General features: G+C 40.8%; 1 protein-coding gene across 1 annotated transcript in view; it reads right to left on the bottom strand.

Annotated features, from left to right (window-relative positions):
* Positions 1 to 25,833, bottom strand: part of LOC118561555 (regulating synaptic membrane exocytosis protein 2-like) — a 60,052-nt gene extending 34,219 nt beyond the window's left edge. The window contains 2 exon segments of the mRNA XM_036133722.1: positions 25,524 to 25,654; positions 25,730 to 25,833. Coding sequence (XP_035989615.1) covers positions 25,524 to 25,654; positions 25,730 to 25,813 — 215 coding nt within the window. The 5' untranslated portion in view covers positions 25,814 to 25,833.
* Between the last annotated feature and the right edge of the window lie 965 nt (positions 25,834 to 26,798).

Genomic DNA, 26,798 nt, shown 5'->3' with positions numbered 1-26,798 from the left:
ATGTAAAACCAGAATTTATCAACACTCACTCAATTTAGTGCATATCGTCCTAGCAAAAATGCAACTTTGTTGTCTCAGTAGTGAAGTCTTTAATCACTACTTTTTCAAACAAATAAATAATGGATACTCATTTTCTTTATATATCTTGTCATACTTACACACAAGCGGATATGACCTTAAAACTGATCACATGAAGATTAGGTATTTCTAAACTTAACTGATGGACCTACATAACTTTATGGTTGAGAAACAAAAACAGAGTTTTGTACACAGAGTCAAAGCTGCAGCTGTAACACACATCATGTGTGCCGGACACATGAGTAATGGTTAGTGGAAGTTTGAAGTTTACATTACATATATACAGCATATACATCTCTTTTACTACTTTGATTGTGGAGATGCACATGCCTATCATGTGCTCACACGCCCATGGCAGAAGTTTGTGTTTCCGTTTTAACAATTCAGCAGTTGAAGTTAAAAACACTAATATCCCCAAAGACAGTCTTGGAGCTTTAGTGAGACTCCTTGAAATAGAGAAGCCAGAACTCAGACCTTGTGGACAGAAGCGCAGTAGATATTCATTTCAAATACAGCATACTTAAACAAGTGCATTACAGCAATTTGTAATTCATCTTGACACAAGTACCATATTTTCCTGCTAACAGCTAGACTTGCATGAAATGTTCATGGCAGCTTGCAATCAAGCCAACAGCTCTGCTCTGCCAGCATTCAGCATTCAGAATGTGGAAGAGAGCAAAGCTGCTCATACACCTATTGCTAAAGCTGCCACTGTGGTGGTACTATATTTACTTCTACCTACAGCAGGGTGCCCAAGTCCAGTCCTCATAAGCTACAGTACAGCAACTTTTAGATGCATCCCTTGTCTAACAAACTATAACTCTATGACTTTTTGCATAACTCTATGCTGCTCTTCTACTGAAAATGTTACTGTTCTGAGGTCTGTATTCCATTCCCAGTAACAAGAGAGTAAAGAAAACAAAGCAGGTATACACAATAAATGAAATGGACAAAGTATTTTTTTAAGTCCTGTTGGTAGGCATGCAGCATTTAGCCCATCGAGCATTCAGCTTAGTATTATAGCAGTCAGCTTCAAGCATGAATTAGTAAATGGAGTCCACCCATTTGAACTTAATCCAGCTGTTCTGTGAAGACCTCTACGGTTTGTTGAATGTTGAGCAGGGTTACGTTATACTGCGATCTCACAGAGAATTGTTCAATTTATAGTCTGACATGGAAAGACAGTTTGTCCCGACTACAATTCTACAAATGCATCATTGTGAGTGAAACTGACAGTCTGGACAAGGAGAGCAATAATGAGAGGAGCAGCCAAGAAGCCAATGGTAACTCTGGAGGAGCTGCATATATCCACAGCTCAGGTGTGAGAACCTGTTGTCAGGATAACTCTTAATACAGCACTCCACAAATTTGGCCTTTATGGAAGACCAACAAGATGAAAGTCATTGTTGAAAGAAAGTCCCAATTCATTTTTGCCATAAGCCCTGTAGGGACACACAATATGTTAAAGACAATGCTATTATCAGATGGACCAAAATGAAACTTTTTTTCATCTCTTTTGTCTCGGTCAGAGATAACAATAGAGAATGTAGTACATGAGATGTTCTGTGAGCCATGCTATAAACTTCCAGTGCTCTACAGGTAATTCCAGTTAAAATCATTTTTATAAGCACACTGTCTATCAAAAGCAGCATAGTGTATCAAATCCATTGTTCACAAAAATCATGGGATTACACTATGGCCTTGTAAGATTAAAAAGTGCGATCCAAAAAGATTACTAGCGACCTGACATGCCTGCCATGATGAAACCTATATACATTTTCCTACAACAAAACAGAAAAAACAATTGGTGAAAATCCCTGATAAGCTGGTGTTTAATGACTTAAACAAAGGGAGTCTGTCAGATACAAGGCTGTCCCAGTTTGCCTCCAGAGGTGTGTTCCTTTTTTGTCCCAGTGATCAGAAACATCCACTGTCTGAGCCAGGTTCAAAGGCTGACACGAAACTATGTGACTTCCACAGCTTCTTCCCCAGCTGTAAATCGTAACTATATGGTTTGGATTAATGACCAAATTTGTAACACAAAGGCAGAAAAATGACCGGTTTTAGAATTTAGACTCAAGCAAGTATATCATGTCAAATCTGTCAAGTGGAGCCAATCATGGAGCAAAACTGTAACATTAAAAAACATTTGTTCCAATATCCTTTGAAATTAATAATTTATTTCCTAGATGGAGTGTGCATGTTCTCCCTGTACACCTGGGGGTTCTTTCCTGCAACTCTTCTCCCCATGTAACATAACATAATTATCACAGCGTTATGTTACTTGGTCTTGGTCATGGTTGTTTTCCCTTTCTGTCCCTGTGTTGCCCTGTGCTGGACTGGTGACCTGTCCAGGGTTTACCCAGGGCTTTCTCACCCAATAACTGCTACAGATGGACACCAGACCCTGCAAAGAGAAGCTGACTGGCTGGCTGGATGGATGATTTATTTTCAGTACAAAAATGTTCCTCCTTTTTACATGATTACATCTTAACTATCCTCAAATTTCACATTACACTAACTTAGAATTACAACATTTGAACAAAAAATATATTCATTTGTATATTCTATAGAAATCTGCCTGGTTTTCTATCTTCAGAATAAGATTAAACATTAAGTTTAATTTAAAAAGCAAATGGATTAGATTTGCTACTTCCCTCATTCCACCAGGTTATAGTTTATATTATGTTTGAAATAAAGGAATGTCTTACATACAGAATATTTACCAATAGTCACTGAGACAGTTTTCAGTAAGGGGTGCGGCTGGTTTCTCATTATCAGCTGCAACCATCAAGGACTGTGTACATTCTGTCATCAAGTTACATTAACAACTAACATGTTTGTTGTGATGCACTAGGAGCCAAAATACCATAGTAAAATCAGAGCTTTACTACAGCAGCTTTCAAATCCTCACTTCTCAGATAAAGAACTGCAATTTCTACAGCAAAACAACAGCTTTTATTAAACAAATGTGAAATATGAATTTCCCATAAATTCTATGCTTAACTATAAATAGGAGTCGCGAACAAGCAAAAATAACTAACCTTGAATAATGAAATTGTTCAATCTGGAGATGTATCTTAGTTTAAATCCCCGCTTCACAGAATTCCACTGTGCACAATCTATTAAAAAGCCGCCCAGTCGGGTTCAAATCCCATGTATCCAGAGCTGTCTTGTAGTCAAAATATTACCAGGTTCGAGCTGTGCCTAATATCACATTTTTTACATTATAAAAAAAAGATGTGACGATGTGAACGCAGCAGTGGATAATATCCAACAGAAACCTTTTCCTACTGACTTTGTGACACTGCTCTGTCTGCTCCGTTTCTGCTCCTAATGACGAAACACGTTAAACTAGGAAGCCAAAAGCAATCAACGCATCGGTGCAAACCCAACCCTTTTCATGCAGATGGGGCAGCCTCTACTTTAGATGCCAACAAAAACAAACAAGTCCTGTTGTGCTGCAGAGCTCTCCTCTCTGACAAGATCAAACAGTTTTTGCTCAAAAAAGGGAAAAAAAATTAGCCAAAGAAAAAGTTAAAGACACAAAAATGTGTTTCCAAATGAAATACAATTAGAGAGGGTGAAGGAGAAAAGGCAGAGATGTCTATCACAGTCTATTTAAGGAAGCAAGAGTCATTCCAATGTATAAGCATGAGCTCCGGAGTATGTAGGATTCCGTTCAAATGAAAGGAATGTAACCAGTTCCTTTGCTCCACGGTTTTGCTGAAAATGATTTAAATTCCCATGGGATCCAGACAGTAAAAGTAAAATTTGTATCCTCCAAATCCCAGCAGAGCAGCAATGTGACCTGTTTTGTTTCTGATAGTTTGTGCCATCTAAAACAACCTAACACACTGCCGGATTAGGATCAATGGCACTGTTACAGATTGTGATCCAAAGGCTTCTGAGGCAAAGAGAGAGCTGATTTTTTTTTTTTTAAACCCAAGTCATGTGATCTCCATCTGGCTTGAGACTGAGCGGTGACCTTCCTTCCAGTCCCCACCAACTGCATCAGTTTTTGGTGACTAAATTAGGAATTTTCACTTCAATGTTAGTGAGCATTGAACTCTTATGATTCCTAAAATTAGTAAATCAGTATGCTTTATATTAATTATAACAGCACATTTCCAAGCACTCAACTGAAAAAAGAAGGAAAATAAAAGATGAAAAATGTCAGCTCAAATGACATGTGGACATATTATGACTTTAAGACTTTGTATCTTTACAGCTTTTCTATCATTTTCATTGTTTTCCTTGCCACAGCCTTTATGTCAGATGTGAGGCCAGGTAAGTGTGTAAATAGTGTCTGTTTTAGCACCATGTGGTTGATTCTATTGCTTAAAATTTCAGTATTACCTCTGAACAGCAGCAGTTAAAAACCTTAAACACAGGAGCTATTTAAATCTGTTCGATTATAGGCAGATGAACCTTTTTTTACATGCAGCTTAATTGAAAGCCCAGCAGTTCTGCAGGACCTGGCATGAAAATATCGTTAGAAATTAAAAAGCATTTTAAGGCCCGACTCAACAAAATGCACCAACCAAACTCTATTCCAACCTCTTTCAAAGTGACCGATGCAGATCTGTGATAATGAAATTGTTTTATTCCAGTTTGTCCCGGTCTTCTCCACAAACTGTTTTCATCTGTTATATTGTTGCCAAAAAAAAAGACACACAAGTAAACACAGAATATGGAAAATAATTTTAAATTGATCAGATTTGATCAAATCAAATGATAATATAAAATGACATAGTAAAACAAATTTAAAACCTCACCATAGTATTCTGTTTTACAGGTGAGGTGTATATACAGTTTACAGCAGTTTACGACAATTTACGACTTTGCTGTGACTGTGACTAATTTACAGAAAAGTCAAACGGTTAAGATTTTGGAGTTTCTTTTTTTTTTTGTCCCAACAAATTTAAATTAAATTATTAAGACTGTCTCCGTGTGTCTTAATTTTGGCAGCATTTTCACTACATGGAAATTAATTTACAGAACATGTCTCCTAATACTCATTGGCTCAGCGCTCGTATTTTCAGAGGCTCTGATCTGAAAAGGATGGACAAAGCGAAACACCTCTTCTCCTGTGTTTTCATAAAAGCAAAATAAACTCAGAAGAAATGTTGTCTCTATCTCATTTTATAAGCACAAAACAGAGAGTTGGTTAATACAAATATGTTGCTACTGAAGCTAGCTCAGTAATTGCTCCAAATCACAGTGCCTTACAAAAGTAAACATCTGACAAAGCATTGCTTAATCCAATCTCCTAAAATAACAATACATGGCCCTCCACCTAAATTCATAAGGTGGACACAGAGAGCAATCAGCAGAGAAGCAGCCCAGAGGTCCGTGGTGACGCTGTAGGAGCTGTCTCGTTTTCTGTTTGCCACAAGCTACGCAGGGGGCACGACAGACATGTGGGAGGAGATACTCTGGTCGGATGGGATCGAAATGGAACTTTCTGCCCTACATTAAAAATGCGTTGTGGAGGCTTTTCTTCAGCAGGGACAGAGAATCTAGTGGGATTTGGTCAGAAGATGGGCGGAGTTAAACAAAGAATGATCCTGCAAGAAAACCTGCCAGGAGCTGCAAAAGACCTGAGATTGGGAAAGAGTGTCACCTTCCAAACAGGACAGCAGCCCTGAACATACAGCCAGAGCTAATATGGAAGGATTTAGATCAAAACACCTTCATGTGTTGGGATGACCTAGTTAAAGGCCAAAAGAAAGAAGAAGCATTGAAGTTTATGGCTGTAATTGTAAGCTGGTGTATAAAGAGGCAAATCTGCAGTCATGTGTTTGACAGCTACCCCCACCCCCTCCAGCGGGGTTGATGATCATTGATTCTTATTTTGTGGTTCGTTGTTTATCTGATACAAAGTCGGATCAAACATTCATCCATGCTCCGAGTGCTCACAAGTCAATCGAACTGGCCCTGGGTCTTCACTGCACGTTTTCTAGAAAAATTCAACCTGCAGCTCCTTTATCGTGCAATTTGATCGGTTAGATCTGAAAATCTGGGAGTAACTCGGAGAGGTGGCCAGGTACTAGTTTCAAACAGCTGGGAACCGTGAACAAAATGGAACGCTTTGTTTTACCGACCTGAAAAAAAATGGCTACTTGCACGCACCGCGTTGGTCTAAGTTGAACTCATTTTCCTTTTGGGCTCTATATCTAGATTTTTGAAATATTTGCTTTTCTGTGAATTTTTGTCGACTAATTCTTCGGAAAATTAAACAGACAATATTTTATATACCTTTTATCCTTGCACTTAACAGCTTGGTCCCTGACACTGTCTTTACAGATTACACACTGTCAGAAAGCACAAATACATATATTCAAAGTAACTGATGACAGTCAAACAAGCGTTATATTTTAATGCTCAATGAAAAGTGAAACAAGTAACCAGAGCAAGCCGTATGCCTTTACGTTTGTAAACACAAAATGTAGTGCTTAGTGTGTTCCCATAATTCTGATTTGCTGCAGGCTTTATATGCTGTACTATTCATACTGCATGGCCTGTAAGGCTTCCTTTTAAAGAAGAGGCACCGCTAGTACTCTATGTAGGCCAAGCCCCTGCAGAATATGCCATTAGATTAGCTACAAGTCATGACTGTTACACTGCGGATTGCTCCTCCCCTCCCTACAGAAAAAGGTTAGAGAAGGAGAGCATGTGTAAGATTTTTTTTTTATCATAATGCCAAGACCAGCTAGCAGGAAAAAAAATGCTAAGCACAGCAGTAACATAATAAAGCAGTCACCTACTCGGAGTAGAAAACAGGCAGACAGCATGAGCAGTTTCTGACAGACAGCATGAGCAGTTTCTGACGCACTGTGAAGTCATGTGCAGCTGAGCTCTCGTGTTTCAAAAGTTTACAGTATATAATGTACATGGCATGGTGAAGGTTCTCAACCTTAGGTGAATATGTTGTGGGTGACTGCTGTGGTTAAAACAGCTACTGATACCAGCATGGACTAAAACTGACAGCCTGTGCAGATTATTGCCTTGTTAAAGTCATGGGTACAAACAGGGCCGGCCCAAGGTAAAAGCCTATTTGCAGGTACTTTGAGCCCCCTGCTGGCCTGGGGCATGCAAGACAAACTTGGTTTTAAACTGATGGTTGATAAATGAATCAATTAGATACATACTAGGAAAGAGAGTTTTTTCCATGGTTGGTTGTGAATACATCATACTTGACTCCTGCTTCCTAAATTGTCTGATCTCTGCTGCTTGCACATGAGACATGATTGCCATGGATTACTTTTTCTGGAATTGAGTGAAACTGATTCATTTACAAACAAATACAACCATAGATATTTTTTTCTAACTTAACTTTAAAGAACTAAACGCTATTAATAAGGAGAACACATTAATAGTATGAAAGATTTAATCGCAGTGAAATAATTTGTTTCCTGTTTGATTTCGTGCTGACTGCCCGGCAGTCTCAATGGTGCAAGCTTTCAGACCTTGCCCAATACGAGCTCCCCTGTAGCGGCCACTGGCTCCTTCGCCCGGCTGTTTTTAGTCATGGCGTTAAAATGTATAGCTTTTTTTTAGATATTTTTGCCTCAGCCATGTCGGAAGCAAGGAGAACACGTTAATAGTTTAAAAGATTTTTAAACGACAGCGAAATTTGTTTTATTGGTTTTCTTTTGCACTGACTCCCAGGCTGTCTCAGCAGTGAGAACATCAGGCTTTGACCGAAATTCAAGCTATTTTCAGCTGCCACCTCTGCAAAAGCCCCGCGCTGCTCCCCTCAGACTGCTCTGTGTCTGAAAGGCAGACAACTGCTGCCTTCTACCAAATGTGTTGGATAGATGGACACTTAAGAGACAAAACTTAACAACTTTCAGTATAAAATGAGAGAAAGGCTAAAAAGAATCCACAGATCTGATACAACGCGTGTCGGTATAGAAAGCTGAAGTGTCCTTTTTCTTTTTTCCCCTTCGGGCAAGGTTCATGGTTTGTCAATAATACAATTATATTTCAGTTTCACCCTCTCTGTTCATAGTGGTCCTTAATATTAATGTCGTCACTCTTCGGTCATTCTGGTCTTCCTCAGAGAAAAACCTTCTCATTTCTCCTCGCCTCTCGGCAAACCACTGAAAAGCAGTGAGTTCACTCAAAACTCCACTCGAGTCAGCTCGGTTTGACCCTACTGTTCAGCAGAGCCCAGGCGGACCCTGAAAAACACTGCTTCTTAAACACTGGAAAGTGGGCAGAGCCATGTGGTGCGTGGCTAATATGAGCTGGTGGAACTGGGCCTAATGTGTCAAGTAATCAACCTACAGTGAGCCATTTCAATTAACTTCTGTTAGATCTGTAAGCAGACAGAGAATCTGAATGTAAATAAACACTTATCATGCCAGATGCATTTAGCTACTTTTTACCTCTGCCTTATTAAAGATAGATACTGCATGATGCAGCACTCAACTATAGTAAGGTATTAGTGACAATACAATGTTGATATTGTGTTTCACATAAACTGCATATTTGCTCTGACCATAAGTACAGGAGACAGTCAGAGAATATAATCTGTGAAAATAATCTGGTCCCTTAGACAGCTTCTTACAAGCACTAGAGATTTAAACAAAAATTTGTAATGCCTTAATGAAAACAACCAATAAGACCCAAGAAGAGTCTTTAAATGTTATCAGCCATTGGTGGCTGATAACATTTAAAGGCACATTCTACGGCAGCTGTCATTACAAGCCTGTGCATGAAGAACAGCCTTGTGTGTTTTACGGATTGGCTGAGGTGACAGATAACCAACATCAGCTAAACCGAGCTGCCATGGATTATTTGATGTGAGCACTACAACTATGGTGCACTAGATATACAGAACATAGGCTCCACTGCTATCCAATTTATGCTACTGTAACTCAAATGATGTAGCAATGACATAATAATATTAATACTTAATCTCATGCTACACTATGCAGAGTTTCTGTCCACACTAAAAAAGATGCATGCTGAATACAGCTCTCACTGACAGTAGCACAACTCATGCTCTGACTAATTCAGCTAATGTGTGTCTAACCACTTGAGGGTGCTCACAGAAGAGCACAGTAGAACAGTTAAAAATATCTCTACTCAGTCAGACTGAGTAGAGATAATCAAAGAACATAATTGTTCCAATCTTGCCATAGATAATTTCATTTTGTCACCTAACACATGATTATAAATATGCCTAAATACATTGTAAGGCAGGAAAACATGTGATAGCAGCTAAAGGCTCTGATTTAGTGGGAGACACTTGTCTAGATTTAGATTTTCTGCAGCACACAAGTCTAAAAGATGACAAAAATCCAATTAATTGTCCTTATAGTTGAGCAAATGACAGATAAAATGTTAATATCGTCATACAGAAAAATTACAGATAACCTAGAGAGCAAGGTGAAGATGGCAAATGTTACTGTACCAACAGATTTTATTCACATAAATTGAATGAAAGTCGTGCTAAAGAATAAAATCTTCAAAGTCAGCTTTTTTATGTCTTCATCCCTGGAGAACAGATCAACGGCTACCCTCAGACCTAATGGATTAGTAAATGACTAGAATTGGAGTGAACATTACACAATATTTTATTTACAACAAACAGCAAGCTAAATGAATAAACTTTAAGCTGGTGAAACCACACAACCACCATGTTGTCTCACATGACAGACGTTAACTGTCACCAAAAAAGCAAACAGGAAGCATCAAACTGAACTACGCTGAAACAAAACAGATCACTGGACTTCATCCATCATTTTTTAGAAGTTGGTACACTTGACCATCATGCCTCCAGTGTGGTTTGTTATACATGAAAATAATTTAGAAGCATATGTTGTCACATCTGTCATTCATGGGCAGTACGCTTTGTCCACTGCTTGAGTTTCTTTCAAGGTTTACTCAGCATCTGCGTACCGAAGATGACGTCTTGACTGGGTTCCTGTTTTTGCCCTGTGGCAGGAGCAGCCCTGGCACGTTGTTGAGCATCAACGGAGCTGGCTCTTTTGCACCATGAATTAAGTGGAAGAGTTAATTGTCCACAGGCAGAGAGACAATGGAGAAGAACACAATGCAAAATGTTTGCAAAGCATGAAAACAATCTTATGGAGAATTAGTCTTTAAATACTGTCATTGAAACAAAAATATACCCTGGATATGAGGAAGACAGTGACAGTAACAAACTAAATCAATGCAAATGTTCAGATGTTTGCCAGGTGCCTCCTGACCCTGGACACAATGGAGAATAACACATTTTGAAGTATACCAACAGGACTAACAGTTCAGCCGTCTATTGCCTATTCATTAAACAATGAATGTGGGTAAACCAATAGGTCAAGTCCTGATTGTATTAATAAATTAGTGGTGTTACCACAAACCCAATAAATAAATAAATTAAACTGAGAACATTGCCTCCTATGTTACTTCCTACGTTTAGGCTAAAATTTATTTCATTTGGCCATTTTAATGTGCTAGAAAAGCAAAACATAATGTATAATTTTCAACTGGAAAGATAATGATAAACAATTTTCAAATTTTCTGCAAATAAAAAAATATAAATACAGTTGTTCCGAGAAGGCCTCGCCGGTTTGTTACAAAACATTATTAACAAGCAGCATCTGAAGACCAAGAAACACAACAGACAGGTCTGCATCACAGGATACAGGGATAAAGTTGCGGAGATGTTTAATGCAGGGTTAGGTTATTCTTCATGGGGCACTGTTCAATGCATCATGTCAAAATGGGAAGAGTACGGTCCCCTAGACTGATAGGGCAGGCAAGGAGAGCATTGATCCACAGTAGCCATGGTAACTGTGAAGGCGTGCGGCGATCCACAGTTCAGGTGGGTGAATATGTTGACAGGACAGCTATCGATTGTGCACTCCAGAAATCTGGCATTTATGGAAGAGTGGCCAGAAGAAACCCTTTGTAGAAAGACAACCATAAGATGTCCTGTGTTTCATCTGGAACAAACCAAGAAGTGGAGACATAAAACATGGAACAGAAAACAGACGTGGAAGAAGATGATCTGGTCAGATGAGACTGATCTTTTTCGTCTATATGCAAAAATGCTAGAGGAGCCAGAAAACGAACACCACACATCCCTCTGAACACAGCGCACCCGTTGTGTCCCATGGTCATGGCAGCATCATATTTTGGGGATATTTTCTTCAGCAGGATCGGGGAAGTTGAACATAGTTGTAGCAAGAGGAACGAAGCAAAGTTCAGAGTAATTCTGGAAGAAATCCTGTTAGAGGCATGAAAAGACTGGGACTGACTTTCATTTTCCATCATGGTAAATTTCCAACCAGAGCTATGAAGGTCAGTTTAGATCAAATAATATTCATGTGTTAGAATGAGCCGGTCAAGGTCCAGACCTAAATCCAATCGAGAATCTCTGGCTAGATTTCAAAATTGATGTTCACTGTGACAGACTGAACTATTTTGCAATAAAGAATAGACAAACATTTTGGTCTTCAGATGTACACAGTACATAGACATGCAGCTGTAAATGTACCATAGGGTGGTTCTACAAAGTACTGAGTCAAAGGGGGCTTAACAGAAATGCACTTGTCACAGATTTATTTGCCCAAACTCCTAAACACTGTGTATCTTATCAATTTCACATCAGAATGATTCACTGTTTTGTAGCGGTTTATCACATACAATTTCAAAACGATATGTAGTCTACGTTGGAGTTGTGAGGTTGTAATGCCACACAATCTGACGCCATTTATGGGGTAGGACTACTTTTGCAAGGCAGTGTTGAGCCTTGCAAAAGTAGGGAAGGTTTAATTACAGACAGATTGGGTCTCTTAACTTGTTTATGTTTGTTTTTCAGACAGTGTTTTCATAGACATGAGACTATGACTTTCAAAATTATAAACTCAGCCTACCACGCTGTAAACTCAAACCCACCTGTCAGTTTTGCACAGTCTGACAAACTTTTGAGCCGTAGGATCTCAAAAAACAACACTTACCATTACCAAAAAATATCTAAAATATTTACTAATCTTATATTTTATTGTTGTGTATTAAAATATTTTAATTATTTCATTCATTCTTAGTTTATTTGCACATAGAATATAGCAGTTGTAAACTTTATTCACCAAAAGGAAAATTGGAAGATGAAAAATCTTGGCAAGTTCAAAATTATTCTCGAACTTTCTGCCACCCGATTAAACGTTCTACATGTGTTTGAGCCTGTAATTGACTATTCTGAACATATGTGCAGCTTTCAGGAAAACACAGTTGTTTGTGCAAACATCTACAAAGTAAAAGCTTAAGAACATTTTCCCGATGAGCTGCAAACCTTATGCTACCTATAAACTATGATAGGAGAGGCAAAGAAGATGTAACTTAATGTAAAACATTGGGGGTGGAGTATGTGTCGTCCAGCTTCACAGACCTAGAGATTTGGCAAAAAAAAAAAATCAGTTTAATTTGCAAAATGGCTCAAACTAAGCCAGATAGAGCCTGAACAGCTATTTTCAAGCCATGCCACAGATCTGCTAACAGGATTCAGGAGTGAATTCTGACTGGGCCATTCAGAAACATGAATACGCCATTTCATAGAAGCTTCAGCTCAATGTTTCAGATTCTTCTCCTGCTGGAAGGTGAACATCTGCCCCAGGTGCAAAGCTTTTGCTGCTTCTAACAGATTTTCTTTAACCATTGCCCTGTATTCAGATCCATCCATTTTCCCACCATGCTGCTCTCATCAGCTCGCTGCCCCAGCGGAAAAAAAGCATTCCCACACCATGATGCTGCCATTACCATTTTTCAATGTTAGCATGTTATGTTCAGAGCAATGAGTGGACTTCAGACAGAGATACTGTAGGCATAACATGTTACATATAGGCCAAAAACTTATATTTTGGTCTAATGTAATAGTCCCCTATATGATTTTTGGAAAACTTCTAATCTAGTCTTCTGCACTTCTAATGGGTTTCTTTCTACAATAGCTTTCGTCTTGTCACCCTTTCCGTAAAAGGTTAGATTTGTGGAGTTCATGAGAAAAAGCTGGCTTGTCAACAGATTCTCCAACCTGAGCGGTGGGTCTCTGCAGCTCCTCCAGAATTAAAATCTCATGGGTGATTTTCTTAATAATTGTCTCCTTGTAAGGCTTGGCAGTTTAGGTGGACAGCCTTATATGGGTAGTTTGCCAGTTGTGTGATGCTCTTTTCATTATTGAACGAGTGATGAATAGTGCTCTTTGTGACATTTACAGCTTGGAACATTGTTTTATAAACTAACCTGCATTATACTTTTTCACAGCTTCTTTTGAAGTTTGTCTGCTGTGTTTCTCAGTCATCACAATGCTGTTCGTTCATTATTGTTCTCCAACAAAAACCTCTGAGGTTTTAGCAGAACAGCTATATTTATACTGGGTTAAGTTAGAAGTTAGATTAGGTGGCTTCTAAAAGCAACTGGTCGCACCTGGTTTTATTAGGCAATATTAATAGTGAAGTTTTGGAAAACAAAATCACATTAGAAAACCATTAATATCTTACCTTCCACTCTCACTCTCTAATTCTGTTTTCTTAAGGTCTTACCCTGAGACTGAATTTCTGACGTGATTTGATGTGAGAACTGCAGGTCTATCCATTTCTCCTGTTCTTTATCCTTTTAACTTTTTGAATTTGTTGTCCACGTATACGTCTCTCCATCGCCCTCTCTCCCTCTCTCTCTTTCTCTCTCTCAGATGCAATCATAACAATGCCTCTCTTAGACACCTAAGCAATAAACCAAAGCCTCCAATCTTCCTGTGCACATCTCCCCTGGTGAGGACAAAACCAATAATGGACTGGCTTAATTACAGCTGCTGAGTTTCACCAGCAGCCAGGTAGAAACACCAAGGGGGTGCTGAGCGTGGGCCAGGTAGGATGGGGTGTTGAACAGAGGTGAAGGCTGCTAAAGAACTACGGAGGTGATAGTCTCAGTTTGGCAACCCACACCTGAATCCTCAAGACATTACTTCATAAGCAGTTTTCAAAGACATGAAAAAAGATGAGGTGGAGGCCTTGAGGCTGGCTGGGCAAATGTAGGCAGAAATAAGGAGAGTATAATGTTCTACTCTCCCTAAACTGCTGCAGCTAAGGGGCCCTTCAGCCAGGCATTTAACTCTCAGTAGCTACAGGGGAGCAGCTTAGTCAGCTTGATTTTGCATCCACAAGGTTTTAATATGTAACTGTGAGAAGGTAGGGCAGGCCGCTGCTAGAGCATAAAACACATGCAAAGTCCATGATAAAGAAGTGTTTGGAACAAAGTAAATGTAAACCTTCTGTACAGTAACGTATGACCATTGTAAAACTATTCTTTAAACCCGAATAAAAAAAAAATTTAAGACAACAGAGGGGTATGAAAATGTGTCATGATTATTGTCTGCAAGTTCATTGTGGTCAGTAGTCATCATTTCACCAAGTCACATCCTGAAACTCGCCTTCACACAAAGAATGCCATCAGCAATACATTATGTATAAGGTTCATCTTTTTGCCTGAGTGAATTATTAATGACTTCTGGGTTTGCTAAATTAGCATAACATTTAACGTGGTGAAACTGATTCTGATAAGATAAACTCAGGCGTGACACGGAAGAAATCTATGAAGAGATGGAACCCAACAAAGCTGCATATTGCACGGGATATGTATAATGTCCTAACTTCTGTCTACAGTGCACCTAGCATTAAGATTGCTGGTAGTGTTTTTACAAGCAGGAATTTGCCAATTTAACACATCAACAGTCCTTGTCACAGACAAATTAGTCTGTAGTATTAAAGGTATAGGGGACGATCTTTTCTGTTCCAGGACTATCACTTTATCTTTTGGTTGTCCCACATGCCAATCATTGTGATGCGCTCACGTAACGCCAGTGTGCGTGTTCGTTCTTTGCTACTTTCCACTTGCTGCGCACTTGTAGTGTTTATTTATCCAGTCAGTTTCGGTGTTAGCTGTTCATTGTAGCTTCACTGCTCTCACCGTATACTTTGAACATGGCTGAGAGTCGCAAGAAGCGAACTGTCTTACAAGTTTATGAGAAGAAGTGAAAGGCCTCAGAAAAAGGAAATAAGACCTGAGCGGATTGCACATGCGTGCATTTATTCAAAAAGAGGCTTGGGCGTTTCTTACCTTTAACAAACAAAGCACCTAGCATTCAGGCTTTTTTTTTCCTTTTTTTTTGATGGGGGATTGTGGAAGGGGTATTTTATGTGCAAAGAGGAAACTGTAATATGTTTGAATAGGTTTTTAATCATGGGTCACCAGCACAGTGCCAGCAGCCACCAGGTAGTCCTAAAGGACCATGTGTGGCGCCCTAGAGCCTATTCTGAAAATAGCACAGCCCAACAGTGAGCTGCATCTAAAATTTTAGTTTATTCTGTTGCTCTTAATTTTTAATCAGACTTCCATTTATATACATTTATCAATGACAATATAAAAAAACAACAGAATGTGTTTATTTTACATGTTAAAGTGAACTTTGACTCTTCTAGTTTAAGGGTCAGAACTGGTATGAGATGAAGTAGCTCTAAGTTTCAAAAAAAGTTGCTGATACCTGGCTTAAATAAAATTATTAAAAGTTTAAAATCCCATTATATTGTCCTCGAGGCTTTTATTGTGAAGGTTTGCGGGAAGTTGTGTCGGAAGGTTTCTTTATGCTTGATGCACGTACATTTCGCGCAGAAATGAGACGTGTGGACACAACGTCTGCAGCATTTACGCCGGGCTCATACTGAGTACGGTACAGATACGGTTGCAGTTGCAGGTTCAGTCACCCAGGCCTTGTGGCGCTGCAAAAATTCTGCAAGGAGGAAGATTAACCGGATGCCGCAGCGATCCCCGGATCAAGCTTCCAAGTTTCGCAAGCCAAAAAGGAAACTTTAGTCAGTAGACAGGGTAACATTTGGGTGAATTTCAAAATAAAATCACCGCACCAAATTATGCTAACTTGATTATTGTAAACAAAACGGCAACACAGAAACGAGGAAACAAAGGGACTTTTGGAGGATGAAATAGGAAAATATATGCAGACGGATAACATGTTGTGCCCTAGAAAATTAAAACCATGCTGTTTTTTTAATAATTTATGAGGGATAGCAACTGAAAGTATCGGGTGAGCTTCTGTTCTCACAAGCACCCTTTCCGCATCCGTATTCGCAGCTGGCCGCTGTTTCCCTAGAAGCAGTGTGAGTGGGGGGTTTGTGGCAAGCCTGCACTGGATCAGAACCAGAATGTGCACCGTAGTCATTGTGAGCTCCAGGTTATACTCCCTGTGGCTTTCCTCCGAAGTGGCACTATTCTCCCGTACTCTAGAGGGCAGCGTTGCGCTCCACTACATGTAAAAGTAGAAAACACAGTTGTTTCCAACATTTTAAAGCCACTTAATTTCTTCCAAGAATGACAGGGATTTCTGTCCAGGACTTGTAAACAATTTGTTAATCACGGTGATCTTTGTGGGCCGAATCATAAAGATTTCTATATTTCTATATATACCTCAGCCGGATGGTTCACCTGCTCGTCCGCCATGTTTTTTTCCACGCGGGACTGTCGACTTGGTTAAAATTTTTCCTCTACGCAGGGCAGAAACCTTTGGGCACGTGGAGGGGTGTAGTAGCCAAAATTGGGTAACATGGCCGCGTGGGCCGTAGAAATGCGTCAAGCATAAACCAAGCTTAAGTCTTTCTGTTATATTGAGATGTTTATTAAATCAGATGCCTGTCAAACTCCTTTGTGTTAGTATTATTTTGGCTCTCCTGTCAAATGTAAGCAGTTCCCTGAGCAGGAATGCTGGTGGTTTACAAAATCTAACAAATAAGACCCTTCTGAAGACCACACACCTCTGGCTATCCATTAACTTGCTTGTGATGAGCCATAAGGCTCCTAGTGGCAGTTGGAGGTGAAGGAGATAGCTACTCCTGTTGTTTTCAAAATTACGGGTACAATTAACAGTCTCTGTTTTTTCTTGGATGAAATATCCCTACTTTGCTTTCACTGATTCCTGTTTGTGTCTGCATGGAAACATCTGAGAAACAACATTTGATGGACAATCGAAAAAAAATCCAGTTTTTCACAGTGCATTCATAGAATTTGATTTTAATTTTGATTTCATTTTGAAGCAGTAACACTAACCATGGGATACTTTTTCATTGCAATCATTAAATCCAGTAATTGTTTTATTTCTGGGAGACATGTTAATATAGTGGCCCAAAGCTTAAGTGTCTAATCTGAAGGAGTCAAGGGAAGTTGCTAGGTTCCTGAGTCCAGCTGTTTATAGAACTTGGCTCTGATTCATCCTTCTTTCGTGTCACATTTCTTCCCTTTACACTTGTTTCCTCCTCTTCTCTCCCCCAATTATATGTCATAAGAGCATGAATATGGGAGCTGCAGGGGTTTGGCAAGCTGCAGTCCACTACATCTCCCTTGTCTTTTTCTCAGTCACCATGGTAACTGATGCTGGGACGTTCTGGTCTCTTCCTTGCACTTTTGTCTAAAATTTTGCTTCGTCCCCGCTGAACTCCTTTCTCCTCGAATCCACAACGCTTCACATCAGTGGAGAGCAACGACTTTCAGAGGCAAAAACCAGAATGGCAAAATAGTGTGTCCTAAATGTGCATACAATGCAGGCTGAAACAGAGATGGGTACTAATAAAGTCCATGTCAGGAAATGATCACGTTAATGTGTAGTTTTATTTCTATAATTCATTATATAAAGAAAAAAAACACAAAATGGTTTAAGATTCAAATACACATTTTGTCACTACTGTACAAGTAGGGAAGTACAAGTGTACAGAGTACTTGTGCGAGTGTAGGAGAAATGCTGAGTTTCATGGACGAAACTCAAGATTGGGAGGGATGTTTTGAACCACTGAAGTGCAGGCAAAATTGTTTTATATGGACTAAGGTGTCAGTTAGGTTTAGGTCAGGGTTATGTGTAAACAGGTAAAAGTTAGGGTTAGGGCTAGGGTCAGGGTAAGGCCATAGGATGGCTTGATTATGAATCGAAGTCTATACAACTCAATGCACGGTCCTCACTCTGTATTTTAAACAAGGGTGTGTGTGTGTGTGTGTGTGTGTGTGTGTGTGTGTGTGTGTGTGTGTGTGTGTGTGTGTGTGTGTGTGTGTGTGTGTGTGTGTGTGTGTGTGTGTGTGTGTGTGTGTGTACAAGAGCAAAGAGGCAAATGTGGCTGTGTCTTAAATGTAGTGACCACTCAAATCTAGACCATTCGGGCCTTCTAAGAACAGATCCCCACACCCCATTAGGACCTCTGCTGACGCACACATGCATAATACATGGAAGCTGGATCTGAAAAAGCACAGCCCATTAGAAGGTCTCTGCCTGGGTAAGAAAGAAACAGAGAGAAACGGAGAGAGAAGAACAGACTAACCTTCAAACTGCCCAGACTGAGCGGAGGGTCAGGTATGTAAGCATGACACACAGAGCTGGCTCACCGAGTTCTGTTCTTGTGTAGATGTGAGCTACATTTTACAGCTCAAAAAGAAATTTAAAAAAAAGCAGAAAAACAAACAGAAAGTATGGAGCCACGTGAAAGCAAAAATGTAACTACTTAGCTATACCTTAGTTATGATAGGCTTAGGTCTGCCATGGACATTCATTCTGAAGGTGTTCAAACTTTGGGCTTTTTGGTAATATATTAAAAAAAACCCTAGTGATGGAAAATAAGTTCAATCCAATCAGTCAGATGTGATAATTGCTGGATCACAGTTTCCAGGCACAGAGCCCCCAGTTCTACCCTTCCAGTGCCTGAGTGTTCTGGCCATGTAATGTGAGGTGGCAGAGAGCCCAGCAGTGTTGTAAATTATTTCTGACAGTAGGGTGGGGGACAAGAGGGAAAGACTTGCAGTCCCGAGAGACAGGCGACAGTGAACGGTGCGGTGATATGGGAATCAATACCATGAGAGAAAAGAAACTGTGATCTTTCAGCCATAGGACAGCATAACAGCTACGGCTAACAGAGGCCTCTCTGTTGGTGAACAGAACGCTTTATATAAATGTTCATATTATGCTCCAATGCATTTAGGCAAGATTCAAACTCTCCCCCTCTATCGACACTCTATCCAGGGAGCCCGGTTCTGGCATTTTCTTGTAATATAAGTAACGTTTAGCACATATGAAGCCACATTTGTACTGAAATTCAACACTTTCAACAATTTAACCAATGCCTTATAAGTTAGACTGAGCTGGACAGAGCCCCTTACTTGCCCACAAGAGCCTGATTTTGCACAACACACATTGACAAATGCACCAATTGTACAAAACTCTCCTCTATTGAAAGCCATTTTAACAAAACCATTAATGAAACCCAATCTAATAATTGCAGCAGGTTTTTTTTTTCTAAACTGGGAGACACATCAGCTCCCTGCACACATATCACTAGCAATCTCTGCAGGGTCACTTCCGCAAAGTAGCTGGATGTAAGACGCAAAAGAAAATGGATCAAGCCTGATAAACAGAAGGTCTGAGGGGGTTGTGGTGAACGGGGGTGGGGTTGCTGGGGTGGTGGGGGGGGAGTGAGTGACTGGATGAGGGCCTCAAACAACACTGGGTCGGCTCAGGAGCTGGAAGTGGGATTAGAAAGTTTAGAGGGATTGTGAGAATAGTGCAGGTTTGTGGGAGGGTGTAGCCTGCTGAGGGTTCTGCATTCCCTTGGTTTAAGATCCCGGGCTCCTAATATAAAAATATATACACGTATATATACATACAAACATGCACCCCCGTCATCCCATCCTGTTCTCTGAGGCACAACAGCAGCAGCAGAAGCAGAAGCAGCAGCAGCAGCAGCGACGGGGGCACTCAGAGCTGCTGCAGCGATGCGCTGGGGCAAGACACGCTCTAAAACAGCAGATGTACAGCTGGATCTTTTCACAGTCTACCTAAACGAATGGCTTTAACTGTGCCCCCCACCCCCCTTCCCTTCCTTTCCCCATCCAGCAGTCAACCAGAATACGTGCACTCAGCGCACCGCGGAGAGCGGCTGGGTCTCTCCCTTCATCCAGCCGGGAAATATCTGCAGCAGCGGCAGCAGCAACAGTACTACACTGAAGGTTGCTGTTACGCAGGCTGGATACGATCGATAAACGCAACAACCCCCCCCCCCCCCCCTTAACCCCACCCCCACCCCCCAAATAGCGGCTCCTCTCCCGTCGCCTACAAACGGGGAAGCCCTTCCTCATAAATCGGGGCTTTTCTTTACTCACCCGATGGTGCCCAGCGCCTGCTCCAAAAGCTCCGCTTGCAAGATGTTCTGGGGTGCAGAGAAAGCCCCGTTGAAATGTGATAGAACCGAGCTACAGAACTGACGCAATGTCTCAAACTGCATTTTTCCCCCTTCCGTTTTTTTTTTTTTCCTTTTATCCTCAGAAGGTGATCACCCTTTTCCTCTCTCGGCGCCACCACCTCATCCCAAAGCCTGCGCTCTCATCCGAACGCCCCCCTCCTCTGTTACCTCATGCACCTTTCTTCATTATCTCCCAGGACTCGCGAAACGCAGAAAAAAAGAAGAAGAAGAAGAAGAAGAAGAAGAAGAAAAAACGCCGACCAAGTTCCATATTCCTCCTGCCGCGCCGGGTAAAAAGTGTCCTTAAACGAGATCGCATCCGGGCTGGGATCCTTCGGTCAAAACGCTTCAGCGTCCAAAATAAAAACATACAGAAGATGAGCTAATTCCGATGCCGGTAGTAAAAAATAAATAAAATAAAAAAAGAAGCCCCAATTGTTCTTTTCGCAGCGGTGAAAATCACATCTCGGTGCGCGGTGCGGGGCAAAGGAGCGGCCGGGAGTGGGGAAAGAGGCGGAGGAGGAGCAGCAGCCTCCAGGGCAGCGGCAGCGTCCCTTGCCGGCGGATCAGCTGCTGTCTCCTATTCAACTCATATTTCCCGTAGCTTGTGCGGAGAGCGCCGCCACACACTCGCGCAAACGTCAAGCGGCAATATGAATGCACGAAGCAAGAAGTGACAGGCTATGCAGCTTTTCGTCATGCACGGCTCGGGAGGCGCGCAGCACAGGATAACTCAATGCCGTACCGACGCAGCAGGGCGATCCTCTCGTCAGAGTTTTTATATATAGACTGCCGTATATGGCTCCATACCATCAGCTCCCACTGCATCAATAATGAAGTTGGCCTAGCTGTAAGGAAGCAGCAAACACAAAAGCGGCGCCCTCCTAGCATTACTTATTTAGCAGCTTTTTTTTAAAAAAGAAAAAGAAAATAAGAACTTGATTAAATAGGCGGGCCCCTTAGGCTCGGAGTTTAACATAAATACATTTACTTTACTTTACACCATGCCGCCAGGATTTAGCACTTCAAGCCCCCCCACCCTCGCCTGCCACTCAACTTGCATTGCACCCTCACCTATGGTCACCAGGTCTGCATCATGACCAAAGCGTCCTACTGAGCTTCCTCCGGAGGGGAGCTGGGCTCAGCCTTGCCGACAGGATGAGGAGCTCTTTCATCCAGGAGGAGCTCAAAGCAGAGCTGCTGCTTCTGTGTATCAAAAGGAGTCAGCCGAAGGGGTTTGGACATCCTGTCCGCTGGTGCGCCTCCCTATGGAGGTTTTCCGGGCATGGCTAACAAGGAGGAAACCCCAGGGAAGACCCAGAACTAGGAGGGACTATTTATACCCACACCAGTCCGGAAGGACTTGGGATCCCCCAGAATGTGCTGGAGGATGTCGTTGGGGAGACTTCCCGGACCTGTTGCCCCCCACGAACCAACCCCAGATAAGTTAAAGACGATGGATGGATGGATGGATGGATGGATGGATGGATGGATGGATGGATGGATGGATGGATGGATGGATGGATGGATGGATGGATGGATGGATGGATGGCACATTAGCTTAAAAGGGTTTTTCCAAGATAAGTCCGCATTTGTCTGCCTTGTTGAACTCCTATTCTGAATCATTCAAAGAATTTCAAACTGAGTGAAGAAGTTCTGCCAACACATGAAGGGCATTGCTCTGTGCAGGAATGGCAGATCTAACATGTCTTTCTGGAACAGTGGTGAGATTGTCTAGCAAACAGACTGCACACAAAAAGTAGCTTTTAAGCATTCCGAGTGACAATGACTCTGGCGATTATTTTATTATGAATGTATTATAAACTATGAATCTTGAAAATATCACGGATTTTCACTAAACCACATATGTTTGAGTGACAAAACCCTCAAACATATACATGTAACGATTGATCTTTGTTCCTGAGTAAGTTGCAAAACAAAACCACATGCTTTTTGCAGCCATCAACAAAATTGTGATATAAGTTTAGCCTCAAATTATGGTGGAATTCATGCCATCATTAGAGAAAGCAAACTTGTTTGAGTACAAAAACATCTCTATCCCCCCAACAGTACCGGTGAAATGGCACCACTCTGAAACAGAAAAAAAAACGGTGCACAAGAGTCGTCTTTGGTATTCTTTTAAGTCACGCGCAATGTCTGATGTAAAAAAAAAAAAAAACACGCTATTCAAATCCTAACTTAGCATTTGAACTGCTGGAATGAAACAAGGCAATCAGATCAGCACGCATGGAAAGATGTACGCTAACCTTTGATGATCCCAAAATAATTGGATTAAATACAACAGAAACACAAAATCTGTCTAACATCCTATTAATCGACACAACCTTTTCAGGTCTTTGACCATATTGTTGATTATCGTAGGTTCATCAACTAAATCAGAGGTCAAAAGCAATATTTGTTCAAGGGCCGGAACCTTTCCAAACAGACGGTGGAGGAGTCAACCTGTTTCAGCTTAATCACACTAATTAGAAACAGATGCCGTTCGCCATGGTGATCATTTTCTGCCGAGGTATCAAACAGATTTCAGCATTTCTATGAAAATACGCCTTGGCTCTTTGTGTGAATCACAACAAAAAACAGGGAAATATAAAAAAGAAAATCTTAAAAACAGTGACGGATACCAATGAAACAACTGTACCGATTAAATTAGCTTAAAACGAAATGCCACGCTTTTTGACTTAGACAAAATTAATGAACGAAGGAAGGCACACAAAAAATACAGAAAGTAAGGGATTACTCTAGTTTTGCTAAAAGACAGCTATCTTATTCACAAACATGGAACAATAATTTCAGCTGTTTACATTTGTGTGTACAAAACTCCTTCACAGAAAACTTTGGTCACATATAACCAAGATATCTAGTGCTTCCCTTCTCACATTCGCGTTTCTGAGTCAGACGTGATCCTGTGCTTTGAACCAACATTCTGACTGACCATTTGAGCTGAGCTACAGCTGATCCCTCAGCAGTCTTTAACACTTTCACAGCACAGGTCGGATGGAATCAGCTTACGGAGCGCATCTGGCCCACGGGCCACCGTTTGATGACCTGGTGTCATTATAGATTTCAATATGAGTTGCTTCTGTACCCGACCCTAATCCAAGCTGTGGCTGGGAATGTGCTGACATTCTGCATTTCAGTACACCTGCAATATGGCAGACAAGAAGGCCCAGCTAAAGATGGTGAGGGGAGCTAAGAAGGTCATTGGAATACACTTACCCTCTATTCTGGGTCTGTTTCAGATCTCCTGCAGGAACACGGTTCTGTACATTGTCAGAGACAGCTCTCCAAAACCTTTTTTTTTTTTTGTCCAAGTGCTTCCAGCAGGCAAATGGTATCAAATCAGATTGCTAAACAGATTCTTATTCAGGCTAACACGCTGAACCGATTATGCACCGATCATTGTTACAGTTATTTTAGAAGTTAATTTTTCTGATTTGTGTTTTCTGTTATCTGTCTGTTTAGCTATTTTACACGCTAATATGTTACAGATCATAACAAAGCAATCATTGCAATAAACTGACTTGATCTTTGTTACATAAGACGAAAGACAAAGACTGAGGTGAAATGTGCAATGCTTTTCAAGTTTTTAGTTTGGCTTAATGTCAAAGTGTAGGTTAAGCTAGGTTCTTTTACCTCTGGGTGTTGGCTGTGACTGGTTGGAGATGTTGAATTTAAAAAAAAAAAAAAAATCCGCCGGAGAATATTTTCAAAATAATTGCTGTTTTGAGAGCCTCCGCCACACTGCCATGTTAAATCCGTTCGCTTATTTCAAATGACACTACAGAGAACAGGACAAATTACGGGACTTCCCAGGTTATTTCTTCATATAAATAGTCTGTCAGAATTTCTCCTCCCTGCTTTAGTGGAACAGACCCCCTGAATTAAATTATATATTGTTTAAGATTAATGAAAGTGGGCTTTGGTGCCTATTCAGTGGGAGTTCTATTTATGGAGCCTCTGCTATCCATCACCGGCATTATCCTGTAAATTTTCAGACATCCAGCTTCCTGTTCCCTGCTACTGCAAATGTAAGCAACATCAGTGCCAGATTTTCTCACTGGAAACAGTTCCACTTCTGAAACTATCCTATTAATTAATATAGAGTGGCAAGGGTTTAGACTAAGTTATGTTAGTGGTCTGAGTCATTCCTGCATCTCTCTCCCTCGGAGCTTTAGTGCAGTAACTTCGAATTACATTGATGCTTCTTTTCATTGTGTCCATGTCTGGAGCCGATTCAGAAAAAAAAAAAGGAAAACTGAAGAGAACAAGATTAGATCACCAAAGCAAAAAAAAAAAGCACATTTGAAAAAAGATGATATGACAAGAGGGATTGCTCATATACATTTCTGAAGGTATACAGATTCAAAATACAAACGTTTTCCTGCCTCTCGGGGAAAAAAAGGGAAAGAATCAAGAATAGCAAGCAGCATGTTTGTGCATCTGAATGTTTCCCTCATAGGCGGGACATTCTGTGAATGGGATGAAAAAGAACGTAATGTTCTGCCTTTTATCTGGCTAACTATTGCTTTTTTTTTTTTTTTTTTTTTTTTAGTTCAAACACATTGTAATGGTGCTTTAATGTGAAAGTAATGGCCTTACTAAACTGGCATCCAACCACACCTGATAACCAAAATAACTTCAAGTAAAATACATCGATTCATTTCAAACACACAGAAAGCACAATTGATTATTATCACCCTTAATGTCCCAAAGCTCCATCCCAGCTGAATCAGACAGGCAATTATTTGTCTTGATATGCGCTGCTGAAGTGAGGGTGAGTGGGTGGATGACTGTTGTAGAATTGCTGACTTAGAGCTAGATACAGAGTATGTGCTTCTGTCTCCTTTATAGGCATTAGGGACTCAATGTACCAGCAGTTTTATGTGGGCTCTTGTATGGCTTGTGAGGTTCAAATCACATCCCACATAACCCATACACAGCCATATAGATCAGTACTAATGCTAAAAAGCTTGTCAAATCCTCCACTGCAACTTAGATTCTGGTGTCTGAAATTGCTTTATTGGATTTTATCGTCAACACGAATTTATACTAAATAGAAACAGCTTTAATTTCCTTAGATCATGACATATAAAAGAGGATAGGTATGATGTTCCTTTGAAACAAAGAACTGACCTGTCTATGGGTGCATCACTTGGCCCCGAGTACCTCAGCCCTGTTCCATTGTCAAGGGATGCCTGTCTGGGCAGGAGCCCGCCGTGAGGTCTGCTTCTGTCTGACGCTGGTGTCAAGTCCCCTGAGGCTCCCTGGTGGGCATACAGGGATGGGTCGTGTAGTTTGGCCTTTTTTCCCTGTGGCCCACCCTCAAACACTCCACGCACCTGACCGGGTTCCGAGTCGTAGAACCACACTCCTGATTTAGTGAGGATTTCTTGTTGTTTTCGGCACAAGTTGCATACCCACATAACCTGAAAGCAAGAGAAGGGGGCATTTACAACTTCAAAATGAACAGTGATTATATATTTTTTTTTTATTGTATGACACACTGTGACGGTGGGAATGATGTGTATTTCCGGCGCTTAGCAAAAGTATTTACACCCTTTGAACTTTTATGAGTTGTCTTGTTCAAACTACATAACAAGATGTATTTTTCTTTGGGTTTCACTGCGATGGCTCAACACAAAGTAGTCCATCATTGTGAAGCAAAAGGAAAATGATACATTGTTTAGTTTTTTGGGGTTTTTTCACACTTAAACACTTTAGAATCTATGGCCCATTTATTTTCAGCCACCTATGTGACAATAAATTGTGCAGCCACCTTCCTCTGCTACCATAGCTGCAAGTATTCTGGGGTAGGCCTTTAACAGCTTTAAGACTTTTGAAAATAGACATTTTGTATATTCTTCCAAACAAAATAGCAAAACTCAGTCAGACTGAATGGAGAGAGCCAAAACTTCTCATTTCAAGTACAATCTGGGTTCTGACACCTACATATGCTCTGACCTAAAGAATTGCCTTAAAATTCTGGTTGTATGGTTACGGTCATTGCCTTGGGGGAAGGAGAGTATTTACCCACGCTTAAGAATTCTGCCACCTGTAACAGGTTTTATTTCTGCATTATCCTGCATCAGGCTCCATCAAACTTCTGACCAGGTGCTCTGTCTGTCCTAAAGAAAACTATCCCCACAGCATGATGCTGCCACCATCATGATTCACAGTAAGTGCGGTGTTCTCAGATTATAGTACACTATTAATATCCCCACACACATACAGCTTTGCATGTGGACCAAGTGTGTCAGTCTCGATTTCATCAGTAGAGTACATTCCTCAAATTTTGCTGTGTCCCAGACATAGTTTGTGGGAGACTGTAAACAGGGTTTTCTTTTTGTATTTCTTTCAAAAATGTTTTCTTTTTTCCATCCACTCTTGCATTAAGGTCAAATTTGTGGT

Source organism: Fundulus heteroclitus, unplaced genomic scaffold, assembly GCF_011125445.2.
Source record: "Fundulus heteroclitus isolate FHET01 unplaced genomic scaffold, MU-UCD_Fhet_4.1 scaffold_667, whole genome shotgun sequence".
NCBI classification, from domain to species: Eukaryota; Metazoa; Chordata; class Actinopteri; order Cyprinodontiformes; family Fundulidae; genus Fundulus; species Fundulus heteroclitus.
Note: the sequence above shows the minus strand (reverse complement) of the source record. Positions and strands in the feature narration are given on the sequence as shown.